The following is a 16,646-nucleotide window of genomic DNA, read 5'->3' on the forward strand; positions in this document are numbered from 1 at the left end:
TTGGATGACCTACAATTCTTTGATTTTATTTAGCTCTCAACAAAGCATCTGGATTCCTTTTGTTGTCCCTGAGGGCTACATTTCTCCTAGAGATGGAGCTGCCAGCTCTGAGTGGTCACTTTAACATTGGGGTATGATTGTTGCTAGGTCAGTTGTGACTGGAGCACAGGACCTTAGTGTTATGCTATCACAGATGGCCACACCTAAATGCCCTCAACAAGGAAATCAATGCCCCAAGACCAGGGAGTGTAAGATTAAGCAGTTGGTACCAATAGCAGTGAGTCCGAGGTTCCAAATTACAAGCATAAACTAAGCATCCAGTGCCTTTATGCTAGAACAGTTCTTTTCGAGGAAGATAATTACATGGGATGACCGTCGAGAGACAAGAACTTGTGGATCCATGTTTTTTAAGCTTTAACATCAAAATCAGGTAGTTTTCTGACCCCTGTCCTTTCTACTTGCTGAACTTAGCTGCTTCTGTGCGGGAGGATCACAGAAATGTCCATGTAAATGACATGTACATTCCTCATTGGCAGGAACAGAAGGGTGAAAATAGTGGGGTGTTTAGTTTGAGTCTGAGACGTAAGGGGAGCCTGCTCCCTCTCCTTTTTATTCCAGCAGATGGAAAACTAAGGGCTTTGGCTTCAGAGGATTGAGTGAATCTGCTTCGGAGGGGATTAGTGCCCAGATGTGCAGTGAGAATGAAGCCAGAGAAATGCCACAGGGACCCGAAAGAGAGAGGAAAGCTTCAAGGCTGAGCTACCTGATAGCTGATCCGTCCTTCTTGTCAGGATGTGAGATAGGTCATTTCAACATTGACAGTTCAAAAATGGAAAGATCCGTCACATGGTGCTTTGTTTTCATTTCTCCTGAGTACACTGATAAGAAAAGTTGGAGGTGACAGTTTGGAAACCTCATCAAGGATAAAGATGTCTATACAATAGCAGGTTCAAATAAACATCCCCAAGCTACATCTCATAATCTAACCACATTGTCTCTTCAACTATCTACTTAAGTGACCTAAAGGAAGCGCCTGAAAAGGTGAGCCTGTAATCACATCAGAGTACAGGTTGCCTTGGTAAGCATTTTCTCTTGAATCATTCTAAGCCTCATTGTTATCCATTACAGTAATTACCCGGGTCCCTTCCCTGTATTTCTTAGGGCACTGAGTAAGAGAATTTTCACTCCAGAGTTAGCTAAGTGCATCTGAAACAACTCTTACTTTTTGCTAGTGGTTTACAGAATGTCTGTTTCATATATAAGATTATAACAGATGGATGTCCCTTTACCAAAATGAAAACCGTCATGTCCTGTCTTTGGGCAAAGAGTCAGGAATCACTGGACTCTCCTAAAAACTTTTTGTTGGATAAGGTCATATTTCAGGGCCCACTGCACTACATAATTGGTTAATTATAGCACAGTAAAATTCTATATAGCAAAGAAATAAAAATGGCATCAGCAAGATAACATGCTAGCACAATGCATTAAGTTGTCATGAAGTTTCCTACTGCTTGTTAATTCCCCCAAGTAGTTTTAATGTTAAAAACCCATTTCCATTCCATTTGTAGTACATAGTAGGTATTCCTTTTTCCATAAAGATTTTCCCTAGAAATACGCAATAGCTGCCTTTCTGCATAACAAACAATTGATTAATTTGGAGTTGCCTTTATGTATACTGCATAGAAAATGTGGATATAATATTGCAGACCCACAGGAGTGATAAGAATGTAGATTTGGACATACGTGGTGTCATTAGCAACTTAGCCACACTCTCTCTCCCATGCCCCAATAATACTTTCCCGTTATGAGACCCAATAAGAAGACCAGTGAATAACACGCTTTAACAAGAAAGAGTGAAGTGGCTCACAACAGAAGTTTCCGTTGTGCTTAATTAAAAAAGAAAATACTCATGTGTCTTAGTGAAAGCATTTTTTAAAAATTCCACAAGGCTAAAACTTTTACTTTTGTGCCTTGTGATAAGAGGATTTGAACTCTAGTGCCACATCCTGGGTGGAATTGAGCATAAAAAGGAAAAAGAATGAGCCATATACAGCGAATTACCATAAAATGTCTGCGCTTTGTTATCCACCCTCTGTGGACTTTTCTACATTTATACCTTGTTAACAAGAAGATAAAGACATCTGATTGTCTTTTTGAGCATAATCCCCCCTTCCAAGTAAGGACTGACCTTCATCCATTGGCCCACAATGATTGATATGTATTTAGTAAACCGTTAAAAATCTATGGCCTCAGGCATAGAAAATAAACTTATGGTTACCAAAGAGGAAAGCGGGGTTGGGGGGGGGATAAATGAGGAGTTTGGGATTAACATACACACACTACTGTATATAAAATAGGTAAATAACAAGGACTTACTGAATAGCCCAGAGAACTATACTCAATATTTTGTAATAACCTATAAGGGAAAAGAATCTGAAAAAGAATATATATATATCACTGAATCAGTTTGCTGTACACCTGAAACTAACACAACATTGTAAACCAACTATACTTCAATTTTTAAAAATCTGTGGCCTTTCTTTTCAACCAGCTCTGAAACAAGGACTTAAGATGCCTTTTGTGATGCAGGAAATTTTCCCTCTGTCATCATCTTCTCTTTATTTCTTCCCAGACGTGTGCCACATGTACCTATTCATGACAGAGTAACCTACGTAAGGATTTCCTTCTCAGCTAATAGAAATCCATGCAGTTATTCTGTTTCTTTCTTATTCTGTTTCCTGTTCCTATCAACTCCCCCTGACCCACCACCACCATACTCCCACACGAACGTTTACACTGTGCTTACATTCTTTTGGTGGAATTGGACAGGAAGTGCTGTCATACTCCAGAAACATGTCTGGAAGATTGTTTATCTCTGATACATCTTGTTAACTTTGTTCATTTTATGAGGGGAATTGAAATAAAACACCTCTCCTGTAAATAGGAAGGACTTTAAAATTAAATTTGGGCAGCTGGAGAACAGGATACATAACCTCCAGATCACATTACTTAGGGTACACACATCACATTAGAGAGAGAGGAAGAAGACTAAAACAAAACAAAACAAAAAAAACCCAAGAAAACCAGATAGACAAATAAGAACAGATCCCCATGACAGTGTAAACCGGAGACAGAAAACCCAGTAGAAAGCTTAAAAACGTTTCTTAAGGACGGGAAATTTTAGCCACAGGGCCAGATAGTTGATGGGAATACAAATTCATTACAAAGAAAAGAGAAATATTTTGTAGATGGCATCCCCAAGAAGCCACAGGGAAGGCACTGGCTCCGAACTGGGGATTACAAGAACGTACGGAGGTTGAGTTTCCATTAGGGCTGGTCCAGGATGGGCCTGGGTTGAGTTGGCATTGAAAGCAAAGGCTGAATGGCCTTCCAGGGTCCTCTGTGATTCTCAGTTGAGATGTTATTCTCTTTCTGAAAAATTAGAAATGGACATGAACCTAGAATTGAGAGAAATGAATGAGCTAAGCCTATAGGATTTGAACATGTATCCTATAGATAACAGGTTGAAGAATCTGGGCTCTGGGGTCAGATTGCTTGAGTCTGAATTTCCGTTGCAATGTTAGGAGCAAATTTCTTCATTTCTCTAAGCCTAAATTTATTCCTCTATAAAATAGAAGTTATAATAGTGCCTATTACAGAGGGTTCGTTTTGAGGAGGAAATGACCTAAACCATGCAAAGCATTTGACATCTATAGTAAGCACTCCATTTGTGTAAATAATAATGTGTGTGTGTGTTCTAGTAAAGGGATCCCTGTGGCAGAAAAAGTGCGTTTTCCATGTTCTGTGGAAGAATTGACAAGTGACACTTTAGATATTTTGTTAAAACATTTCCTAATATATCTGACTAATATAGTGTCTAATGAAATAGAATGTGCTTCACATTAAGATCTATGGGACACAAATTATGTTCTTTGTATGAACCAGTTCCGAGGGGTAATTTGAGACATACTGTTAGTTGGAGGAACACGGTTTACAAGGACCCTAACAACTCATGAGGATTCTTCAACTTGGTGTCAGACCAAAGTGTCAATATCCTTTCCCAGAAACGTCTGATAAGTAGCTGAGAGAACAGCTCTTGATTTTCCAGTCTTCCTTTGCAGGGGGGATTTAGTTATGAGGAGGAGACAGACCAGGTGATCTCTGAGGTCCCAACAAGTCCTAAAATCCTATGATTGTAACAAATAATTAAAAATAACTCAAGGGGAAGGCCCAGGAGAGAAGCCTGGATGATCCCCAAGTGAGAAAATCATTCTTCATTATACTGAGAGTTTCTCTCCTGTTATGAAATACACATGTTCTAACAATTGCGTTAGAAAATAAATTTTCATAAAGCAAATTCTAATTTGTCAACACACATTTAAAAATCCTTTCTCACTGCTGGGGGAAAAATCCACCATATGCACTACTAGACCATACACAATCTCCAGATCCCAGGGTTACCCTCCTGGTGCCAGCTCTTCTGGATCAATGATATTTGTTACATGTCAACACTTCCATCATTTGACACTCCCACATCCCCAAATTAGTGATTTTTCCATATTTTTTGTATTTTTAAAAGATATCTAATAGATTTGGCCAGTAACTAATGATATCCAGAGTCAGGAAGTTTCCAGAATTTAGGCTGTCATATAAAACAAACTCTCCCCGTTTCAGCAGTTCTGTGTATTCCAGATCGTGCCTCTGCAGTATATTTAATCAGGACTCAACAAAACCCTGGGTAAGAAATAGTAGTCTGGATTAGAGAAAGATTTAATGTCTGAGATCATAGAGTGGACCAGCCATAAAAGAAATGGCAAGAACCCAATCAGGGAAGTGATTGAAAACAGAGTAATCTACTCCTGTAAAGAATTCAGTGCCCTCTGGGGTGTGCTGAACAAAGTGAATTAATAGAGACGGAGGAAACGTCTTTGTTTTGATTCTACCTTTTCTCCTTACGTTACAAATTAAATACGTGTGTGTCTTCAAGAGCATTGAGACATGTGATCCAGAAAATGAAGGTGATATGAACATCACCAACATGCATTATCCTTAACCCTGGCCCTGTCCTTTCTCCAGAGAAGTGTCGGCATCCTCCTAAGAGCCCTGGCCTTGCATACATGTGTTTGGGGGAGGACAGTGTTAGTGTGCAATGGAATAGAAAATTGTCGTGATCATTTAGAAAGAGATCATGGGGTAGGGAAAAGGGCTCTGAACCAGGAGTAAGGAGTCCTAGGTCTTAGTTCAGTTGTTTTGTTACTAGCGTGTGACCTTGACAGATCTCTCACCATCCCTTGCCTTCTGTCCATAACTATCAAACGGAGTTGGGGGGGAGATGGGGTGCTGGGTGATCTCTAAGCTTCATCTCAGTATAAAAACTTGAAATCATTATGATTTTAAATCTTAAATGTAGCTGTCATATACAGGTGCATATATACCTGTATGTATATAAATTTCATATTTTATACATGCAGATGTATTTTATGCATCTATACATATAAGATTTAATGATACCTCTGGCATGTCAGTTCTGTCAGATATTTGTTTTTTAGCCAGCTTTGAGGAGATATTCTAGTTCAGTCACACCTAAAATTAACCATTTGGATGATGAATATGCAGGGTGACAGGGGGACATCTTTTAGATCTGAAACAAAGGTAACCCCATCCCCTACCCAGCAAAGCCAGTTGCCAGCCACCCCTAAGATCTTCATTTACTGATGTACGTCTCAGATCTTACGGGTTTTTATTCAGGTGGGGGGTTTTGCCATTCAGTCCTGGAATTTCTCTAATTACCCAGATATCTCTGAGGAAACCAGTGATTCCTCTAACAGACATAACCAATTGGAAAACCCTGGGAGGAATCTCTCAAAACCTCCTGTTCTCTGTACTTGTCCTGCATGGACGGATGTGCTCAGAGTGCATTTAAAAAATTTTTATTTTATATTGGAGTATAGTTGATTAACAATGTTGTGTTAGTTTCAGGTGTACAGAAAAGTGATTCAGTTATACATATGTATCCTTTTTCAAATTCTTTTCCCATGGGGAGGGGTAAATTGGGAGTTTGGGATTGACATATACACACCACTACATTTAAAATGGGTAGCCAACGAGAACCTACTGTATAGCACAGGAAACTCTGCTCAGAGTGTATTTTAAAAGGGGCAGTAGATCTTATGGTCTATACAGGCTGGGAAGCGGGGAGAGGAAGCAACAATTGAATTAACTCAGTAATGTGGGGTAAATATGGTCTCTGAAGAGTCATTTCTGAGCAGGATCTTTAAAAAAAAAAAAAAAAGAACCCGAAAGAAAAACGTAATGCAGAAATTAGCAACTGAAAAGAGTCAAAAACGAGAGATGTGCTGTGTTTTCCATCACCGGAAGAATTTCATGGTTTTTGCAAGAGCTGGTGGTTGCGTTCCTGCATGTCCTACAGCCTTAGTGAGCTCTCACCAACCATAGGAGAACAGAATAGAATCCCTGCTTGTCATCTTCAGTGTCTGCCTGACACGTTCAATCACGGCGGTGCTGCCAGTGAAAGCAGATCTCGTGTTTATCTAATTATCTGCCAGTGCTAATACAAAGCAGATCCACCAGATCGTGGGATTTCCTGCAGCTTTGGAGAGCATTCAGAGGGCGTAAAACTGCTTCTTGATTATTTCTGGTTATGGGGGAAGAGGGAAAGCTTGAGTAAATGAAACACACTGATAATCAATAACTTCAACTTTTTTTCTCCCAATCAGTAAAAATCAAGCAAATAGCTTTTCATTTCACTTCTCCTGCTACTGTTTTTCTTGCCCCGATCCTCTGTTACAGTGCCAATTATTTGTGAGCTCATCATTTAAATATGATTATCATGTTAGGAGCCCATAACTAGCGGTGATGACAAAAGTATAAAGTAAATCAAATGAATACTTTCAAAGGAATATATTTTGAAAGAAATTGCATAGTATTTTAGTGAGTATAAGTAAGATAAACTGTCTAGAGAAGGGAGAGATTTCTTCGAACAGAGTAGTAATCACCAAAGATTTCATGAAGGAATCAGAAATTGATCTAGGCATTGGAGAGAGGACATTTTCATATAGGAGGCTTGGAGGGAGGAGGGTGTCCTTGGAGAGGCAACAGCTTGGGCAAAAGCACTGAGAGTTCATGGATTGATCGGACTAGAATATGGATTTTTGCTGAGGTGCAGCGGAAACTGAGTCACATTTGGTGTGGTGGGACCAGTTAATAGAAGACCATAAAGGTAGACAGAGAAATTGGCCATGACGTGGAGGCTGTGGAATCATGGTAGATTCCTATGTAATGATGCTAGAGAATTCTTCCAGCAAACAAGGAACTAGCCAGAGAGAATGGGCAGAGAAGACTGAATCTGCCACACACTTCAGAATCAGCTCCTAAATAATTTCTGATTACAAAGGCTGTGGAGGGTAAATTAAAATAAAACTGAATTCAAGACATATCTTTTGGTGGGGGGGCGGTGAAAAAGGTTCCAAAGCGTATGATCTATGAAGAAGGAAATAATCAAAATGGTCTTTGGAGATGAAAACATGGGACGTGTCTGGTTTAGTGAAAAGAATGGCAATCATGAACTCTAGTGACATGTGTCAACTGCTGCCCGGCAGGAGAGAGCTGTCCCGGCTACTGTCCTGGTGGGTATTTAGTCCACACGGAGTGGCTTGATGCCTGAGTCTCAAGAAACATATGTGTGGTATCCAAAACCCATAGAAGCCGATTTCAAATAATCACAAGGCACAGGTTTTGAGGGCAGCCCCTTGCCCAGTCTGTAGGTTGGAGGTTGAATCCATCCATCCACACGTGTCATCGTGCAACGTTTCTGTAGTGTAGTAGTCAGCACGTTCGCCTTACATGTGTCATCTCTCCTTAGTCTGGCTTGCTCAGATCCGTGGGGTGTGGGCTGCATGCATCTGGCCACATTTGTTCCCTGGCAGAGAAAGGATAAGGCTGGATGTGGGTGGGTGGGAAGGTAGGAATGCAGCCATAAATAGCTTCTAAGAACAATGGAAATGCTTTGGGAGCATCCCATATAAAAAGGAAGCCAAGATTTAAAGAAAGGCGGAAAAGAAATGAATCACCACCAAAAGTAAAAAGGTAGATTGTCCTCTCTCTCCCTCTCCCTCCCTCCCTCCCTCCCTCCCTCTCTCCTTCTCTCTCCCTCCCTCCCTCCCTCCCTCCCTCCCTCTCTCTCTCTCTCTCTCTGCCTCTGTCTCTCTCTCCCCGCCTTCTCTTCCCTTGCCTAATATATAAATATGTATAACTCTACGCACACACTCACCACACGCACGGCAGACACAAAGCAATATTTGCAATACAGCACTAAGAGACAAAAGCAGATTGCCAAACAGTATATAAAAGACAATTCCATGTTTTTGTAGGTAAAAGTGATCAATTACTGTCAATTTCATGTAGTTTCCTGCTAATATATGTATAAGCATATATGTGTGCACGTAATTTTGTATATATATAAAATCACAGAGGAAAAAAGCCTAGACTTGTATATGTAACTTAACATAATAGTGGTTATCTCTTGGTGGTGGAATTATGGGTTTTTTTTTTGCACTTATCTGTATTTTTCTGATATGATAAGTGTAAATAATAAAAATGATTTTTAAAAGAAAACACAATTTAAAACACTACTAAAAATAAAATTTAAAAAACACTTGCACATCTTTAGCCTGTAAAGACACAAAATCACTATAGGACTGAGTTATAATTACCATCAATTTCTATTTACCCAGAAGGTACCTCTTGGTGTATAAGTTAGACCCTGGGGAAACTGTTGTGATTTTCCCAAACTACAGCTCAGCTGCCACTGGCTCAGAATGACATTTCTCTGCCTGCAAGACCCTTCTGGGCCCTTCGGTACACTCCAGCTACCCCAAAACCTCTTGGGAGGCAGAGAGGAACTGGAGTTGTGTACACAGAACCCCAGATTTGTTGCCAGGAAGTGGTGGTGCCCTCAGTAATCACAAAAACACAAACCCCAATTAGGAGTTCTTGGAGAGGGGCCTAAGCATGGCTATTTTTTTTTTAAAAAAAAGCTCCCCGGGTAATTTTAATATGCAGCCCATGTGAAGAACCATGGCCCTAATGGATTAATTTACTAAGGGGCCATTTGAACATGGCCTTGGAGAGAGGTAAAATTAAAACAGAGAGGATTTGGTTGACCAAGGCCAGTGACTGCATGGCCCTGAGCCTTGTGAGAAAATGATTATGCAAACAGAATAAAAGAACATGAACTGTGGGTGGGCCGTTCTTACAAAACACAGCGAGGTTGGTGGTAGCCCTCTCTTGAGCTCACGGTCGAACAGTCTCTAATCAGACATTTCAAGCTGGGAAAAATGGTCTATGAGAGCAGCTTGCTGACAAGATACTGCTTTTCACAAAATACAGCAGAACCCAATGTTGATGCCAATGCCAGGGGACTAAAGCTCTTGGGCACCAGAGACTTCCAGCCTTTTCTGTGAGAAGATGCAGGCTAACACACGTGCTGGATCTCAGCATAACACACGCGATGGTAGAGGAGTGGCCCTTTGAATAATTTGGACTCTGCTTTCAGAATTCCTTTCAGGTGGATTTCTGTGGAATGTCTTTGGTAGTTATTCTAAAGATTTATAGGAGTGAAAGCAGGGTAGCACAGGGGTCTTCTGGTCCCTGCCCTGCTTTTTACATGGCAGGAAAGGGAAGCTTCGACTTGCCCTTGGTGTCAGCAAGCAGAGGACAGGACTAGGCACATGTTTCTTAACTCCCGTTCAAGGACCCCTGAAATTCACTAGGGTTTCTGATTTGGAGCTGTGCCTTGTCTCCACGCGTAGCACGTGAGTCATTTTTGTCCTCTGAACAAGTATGATGATCATGTTCATAACATAGTAAAGTTTTTATTCATCAGCTGCTATTTATTGATGGCTGAACATGTGCTAGCCAGATGCTGCATGACTTCATGGTTATCATGTTTAACCCCTGGGACCAAGCTTCAAGAACATTCTTACTCCCATTTTACTGTGGGGAACACTGAGGTCACAGAGATAAATGAAGACAATCCAAGATTTAAATCCATTTCTGATCCTGAGAGTCTGTACTAATCCGCTGTCAGTAATGACGACGCCTGAGCTGGGTGTCATCAGGTCAGAGCGGAGGATGCCCTCCTCTGCTGCTCTGTGCATCCATGTGTCCCCCGCCCTCTCTCTGGGGACCTTAGCCCCGGGATTTTCAGCTCCATTCACTCTTTCTTTTTTTCAGACCTGTACCGGGTAGAACTCTACTACCCCAGTTTTTTCACATCTTGGCTATATTCAATTTATTTTTCTGAGGAGTAGTTACACAGCTCACCTGTTTTTAATGGAGTTTCATTTTGCGACCTGGCATAATCTTCCTTCCTGTGGTTTAGAAGGAAGAAAATACTGTTAAGCTCAGCCAGAGTTCTAAACAGCTGTTCTGCATGTCTCTTTGTGTCATCCTAGCAATGCATCACTTTCAGATGTCTTAGCCTTGGCCTGCCAGCATGGCTTTGCCCATGCCAAATGCTTACAGCATGCAATAAGCAAAAACTGAAGTCAGGTTAAAACCACCAAAGTCGTTTTGTTCCAGTTCTTCAGTGCATTAGCATCTGGACTTTGGGCGGTACCACCTGCTCTAAGGAAACTAGTATGGCATTGAATCTGTGCAGTAAGGGAAATGCAAGGTTTTGGTTTTAAGAAACCTGACTGTGTAAGAATCTGAATATGATCATATCAACTTGAACAAATTATTATATTTTATGAGCATTTCTTTGAAAGAAAGATTTGTCAGATATTACCCTTTGCCTGTTAACTTCCCCTCGTTGTAAAAAAAAACAATGGTGGCCCTTTTGCAAAAGTGTGATTTACACACAACTTTTATAAGCTACTTCCATCACAAATCAGATGGCAAAACACACACGAGTTGTATCTAAAGCACACGGCAAGGGTTTTCTGTCAAAATCAGTATTAAGTGCAGGAGTGGGTTAGGGTAAGAGAGATTCCATGAAGGATTCGGAACCTAGCTGTGTCTGTCTGCCTGGGAGGGGTTACGGTGCAGTCAGCCAGATAATATTTATGAAGTTCTCAAATGTGTACTGTGCGAGATTTGATTCAGTTAAAAATATAATCCAAAATGACAGTGTCTCACCCCGCTTGGCTCGCCTTCAGGCAAAGAGAGGAAGGAGGCTACACAAGGTGACTTTTCAAGGTCCCCTGCCTTATGGGAGTCTGTGAATCCTTAGCAACAGCCCCCGTGCTTATAGTCAGATTGTGTTCCATCTACACCCGCGAATAAGAGGGATGATGCACCCCCCAAATCCTCTGGAATTTGACATGGTGTCAGACCTGGTCTTTCCAGGTTTCCACATGGTGGTGGAGTTGTGTTGGCCTGGGATGGGACCAGGGGCAGGAGGAATGGTGAGTGGAGGGACTGTGGCGTAAGACAAAGCAAGCCATAGGCACCACGTCTCCAAGTGATTTGCAAGATGATTGCAAAATATTTGGTGATGAAAGATGGCAGGGGATGGTGGATGAATGGCCAGCCATGAAGAGAATGGATAAGAGTGTCTAACTTGCTTTAGAAAAGACCAAGTGTCTTTTCTCTGTATCCATCTCATCTGACTGCTGCCCTGCTCAATAGCATGATTAAAAAGGACACCTTTCCATTAAGAGAGATCATCCACATTTTAACAGATGATCAAGATCTGAAACAAAAAAGTGTGATTTCTTAAAAATAAGCCTTCAACACGCTCAGAATACTGTAGCACCTATACCCAATGAGAACGGAAAAAAAGCAGAGTTTGGAACATTCTCTCCAGACCATGATAACTGCAAACCAATGCAGGATCCCTTTAAATATTTATTCATGGTTCGTTTTTCTATCATCATATATAGTGAAATAGCATCCCTTACCTGAGCAGTCTTCTGGCTGTATATAAAAAAGGGATAGGCGGCAAGCTCACTGCTCTCATCATGCGGATAAGAATCTAACAAATGCAAGAGAAAGAAACTAGTAAGCCTGAGGGATTTTTTTTTTTGAAGGAATGAAGCAGTCATCCTAGAAAAATATTGCAAAAGAGAAAAAATTTTTAAATTAGAATGAAAAGGATAAATATGAATAACATAATCCGTATTGTCTGCAGAAAGAGAGAAAATGTTTCCTTTATAGAGGTAGATGTAAAGGGATATAGGAAATATATCTGCTCCGTGTAAATTATTAAATTCAACTTTCTTTTTTTCTCTTTCTTTCTTTTAGATAAAAAACCTCTTCATGAAATAAAACCCCAAAGTAAGTTGTTATTTTTCCTCTTGTGAATATCACTTATTCTCATATTTGCTACTCTACTGTTGTATTTGTTCAGAAGCCAAACAGAATTGAAGTTCCTTCGAAAGATCCAGGGCTTTCGGGGGGGGGGGGCTTCTTCTCATTGGGTTTGGAGTCACATATCAGAGGTTTAAATGGAACAGAAATATGCACACCCCCTCCCCTCCTTCAGAGTAAAAGTAAATCTCTCCTCTTGATTCTGCCTGCTGAGAGCAGTCCATTTATCTGCAAATGTCATCTAGGACTCTTATTTCTGAGGAGATTTAGCTCATTAAAATTAATAACTATTTGTCAGTACAGGCTTTCATGAGAGCAGCCTTGGGCAATAGCCTGATTACAAGACTCTCCACCTAGGAGGGGGCAGGGGTCGCCTAAGAGAAGAACCCTGAGATCCATGGCAACTGGGTAGACTAAGAACCAGTATTCCACAGTGAAAAGGCCAGGAATTGAACCTGGTGGGTGGGTGCTGGCTCGAGGTCTCTGTCCACTGGCTTGCTTCCTGGAGAGGCCTTTGCATTCTCTCCATCTTATGCATCCAGTAGATTTGGAGAACAGAGCACAGCTTGAATGATTGGCAGCTCGGCATTCAACCCCAGGGTGCTCAGCCCTGGCTGAAATTGAGGGCCACTGGAGGCCGTTTATAAATCCCAATTCCCAGGCTGTACCCCAGTGAAATCAAAATGGGAAGAGGGGATTTAGAACACAGGAATCCCTAGTATGAAAAGCTCCTCAGGTGATTTCAAAGTGTAGCTTGGATTGAGAACTATTTTTCTTAGAAAAATAGTTCTCGAAACTTAGATAAGCGACCACATGCATCAGAATCTTGGGTTATGGTGGGAGCTTGTTAAATATGCCCCCCCTCAGAATAGAACAAATTAATTTGAACACCCAGTGCAGGGGCAGCTCCTGAGAATCTACATTTTAATGTGTTTCCGCAATGATTCTCAGAAATGTGTAAAGATACTAGGGCATCATATAGATGTCAGAGTCCATATAGAAGAGCATCAGCATTGCAGCTCTTAGCAATGGTAGAAGGAGACAGCTCCCTAGCCAGTTTGGTTTGTAAAGCTTGTGAAAGACGTTCTTGACCAGTATCTCCTATTTTGGTCGAAAATGAATGGCTTTTGATCTTTTAATCCTAGGGTATTAAAATTCAAATAGCATGGGAGAGTTAACAGCTTCGATTAGCCACCTTCTTTGAAAGAATTAAGACCCTGTGAAGATAGACAGAAATCGGTGCCTTGGGATGGGGTCAGGTGACATGAGGGAAAGATGCAGTAAAGCTGTGATGTTCATACTTCAGATGTTGCTTCAGGCAGGCTTGAGATAGAAAGATGCCATGGAGCCTGAGAACTTTACAGAACAACAAAAACAAACCTTCTTGTTTTCCCTGCTGTCTGCTGCCCATAAAGACGTTATTGGGACTTAGGCAGTGGCCCTCCGGAGTCATGCATGCTGGATTTGGAACTCATGGGAAGACTGAAGGTGGGGAAGCCTGATTGGGGGGTGTGCGCGTGCGCACGCATGTGAGGGTGGAGGAGAAAAGGGGGCACTGAGTGTTCGGCTTGTGTCTGGGCCAAGGCCTCAGAGGGACTGCTGGAGTAAGTGGTCCCCCAGGGCTTCCTGGTCACAGAGCCCTCACGATCCACTGGCCCCTGTGTGCCGCCCAAGCAAGATTATGGGTATCCATGTGGCAGCCAATGGGAGAGTTCCTCAGAAATGCATGTGTGATTTTTTTTTTTTTTTTTTTTTTTTGCTGTACGCGGGCCTCTCACTGCTGTGGCCTCTCCCGTTGCGGAGCACAGGCTCCGGACACACAGGCTCCGCGGCCATGGCTCGCGGGCCCAGCCGCTCCGCGGCACGTGGGATCCTCCGGGATCGGGGCACGAACCCGTGTCCCCTGCATCGGCAGGCGGACTCTCAACCACTGCGCCACCACGGAAGCCCTAATTTTTGAAAATTAATTTCACGCTTAGTTTGTGAGTCCTGTGCCATTCTAATTTGGGTACAAATTTGGGTACATTCCAGCCATAAGCCCCACAGTAGCTAGTTCTGGTCCTCGGGGACTCGTGAATGAGGTTTTGCTTGGGGTTCTCGCTCCTCCACACCATGCTTAATTGCTGGATACTGCCACGGAATCACTTAAACTGTTTTAATTTGTGATTTCCTAAAAATAAAACCTTAACAGAATCAATGTGATTGCAAAAGGCTCCCAGAGGCATCGGATCCGGGTTCTGGAGGCTGCACGGTTAGGAGTGCATTATATGAAGGCGGGCTGCGGTTGAAAGAGAGGGGCTTCGCTGAAGGTTCCATGAATCATCACTGATGCAAAATCAAAGTCAATTATGAAGATAATTGAGAAACAACCTGTTCCTATATATAGCCGTGCACATGATTCTCCGCCAGGCTGGTTGGATGGAAACCATCCCTTGGAGCCTCCCGGGCAGATCCGTGTGAGGCGGGCTGAGGATCCGGCTTTGAGTTGCGGGGAGGTGTGAAAAGAAAGTGAAGTCTTAAGATGCCTGTTGGCAAATCTTAATGACAAACGGGAGGAAATATGTGCACAGCATCGCTCCTGAAAGCACTTATTGTAAATGAGATAATTTAATCAATTACGTTTCCTAATGTACTAAACCGAATGTTTCATTTTCTGCTTCTGCGCATCTTAAATTATCTTCAGGTGTTTTAGGAGATTTAATCATAGTTAATAGAAACTTCATTACCAGCAAATGCTTTCAATAAATGTTGTGTAACAATGTCAGGAAGTGCAGTAAAATATAGTAGGTTCTGAATGGCAAACACGTACCCCCAGAGTCAGGCTGAAAGATGGATGGTCATGTGCAGACAGACTCCTGGAGGCTTGGGGATGAGGCTGTCTGAGGGGCTGTGAGCCCCCAAGGAGCGACTGCTTCAGTAAGTTCGCCTTAGGGATGAAAAGGATTCAGCTTCCCCCTAGAAAATAACTCAGAACATATTCTTTCTCCATCTCCTTTCCACGTAGTTGTTTTGTGACTAGTAGAAACGCACGCTACACACGAATCCCATTAATCGTTCTGGAGTCAGTTACCTCCAGGACTTTGCCAGTTGAATGTCTCCCAATAACCTGAATCTCAGCTTTTTCAAAGTTGAATGTGTCCTTTTCTGTCCCTGTTTCTAACCCAGGCCTCTTCCCATCTTCTCTAGTTCAGTGAATACTATGCCTTTAACTCAGCTGGGTCCCACACTTGGACAGCCTCCTAGACCCCTGTCTTTTTCCTCTCCCTTCTCCAGCTCAGTACCCAATGAATCACTACCATCTAACCATTCTGCCACCTACATAGATCAAGTTCACTGACTCTCTCCATTTTCCCTCTTGCGTATCCATCCCTCCATTCATTCAGCAGCTATTCATCAAGTGCTTCCCATGGGCTAGGACATGTTCTAGGTGGTGGAGAATCAACACTTAAGCCAGACAGATAACAGTTTCTGCTCCCACAAAGCTTACAGTGAGGGGAGATGGAAAAAACAAACCAGAAAATAAGAGTGCTCAGTGCTGTGGAAGTGGTGACATGTTGTGAAGAGGAATAAAGCAGGATGAGGGGCTCAGGCGGGGATGCAGGGCGTGTTGCTTTTTTGTATAAGGTGTTCAGAGAAGGTCTCTGTAATAAAATTCCATTTAAGAAGAGACCTGAGGGCTTCCCTGGTGGCGCAGTGGTTGAGAGTCCGCCTGCCGATGCAGGGGACATGGGTTCGTGCCCCGATCCCGGAAGATCCCACATGCCGCGGAGCGGCTGGGCCCGCGAGCCATGGCCGCGGAGCCTGTGTGTCCGGAGCCTGTGCTCCGCAACGGGAGAGGCCACAGCAGTGAGAGGCCCGCGTACAGCAAAAAAAAAAAAAAAAAAAAAAAAAGAAGAGACCTGAAAAAAAACAAGGACGAACATTCTAGATACCTGAGAGGAGAACATTCCAGGCCAAGGGAACAGCAGGATGCCGAGGCTGTGTGGCAGGTGCTTGTTGTATCCGAGGAACAATGAGGGCAGGTATCTGGAGCAAAGCTGCAAAGGGAAGAGTCGTAATAGCTCAGGTCAAAGAAGTGGGGCACAGGGAAACACTGCCAAGTGTATCATAGGCCATCGTAACGACTTTGACCTTTCATGTGAGCGAGATGGAAAGCCATTGAGGGTGTTTGTTCCTAGTGATATGACCTAATATTTTCAAGGATAAACTCTACCTGCTGTGTTGAGTGTAAACATACAGGGAACCAGAGCAGAAGCAAGAAAATCTGTTACAATGATCTATTGTAACAATAATCTATTAAAATAATCTAGGCT

General features: G+C 42.4%; 1 protein-coding gene across 2 annotated transcripts in view; it reads left to right on the plus strand.

Moving 5' to 3' along the window:
- The window catches only part of UNC5D (unc-5 netrin receptor D), a 620,692-nt gene that overhangs the window by 512,526 nt on the left and 91,520 nt on the right, over positions 1-16,646 (plus strand). The window contains exon 8 of one of the 2 annotated variants that reach the window (XM_060085992.1): positions 12,268-12,300. The exons of the other annotated variant lie outside the window; for it this stretch is intronic. Within the exon in view, the coding sequence (XP_059941975.1) occupies positions 12,268-12,300 (33 nt within the window). The remainder of the gene's footprint in view (positions 1-12,267; positions 12,301-16,646) is intronic. 2 annotated transcript variants of the gene reach the window in all.

The sequence above is a fragment of the Mesoplodon densirostris genome, chromosome 20 (assembly GCF_025265405.1).
Source record: "Mesoplodon densirostris isolate mMesDen1 chromosome 20, mMesDen1 primary haplotype, whole genome shotgun sequence".
Classification (NCBI taxonomy): Eukaryota; Metazoa; Chordata; class Mammalia; order Artiodactyla; family Ziphiidae; genus Mesoplodon; species Mesoplodon densirostris.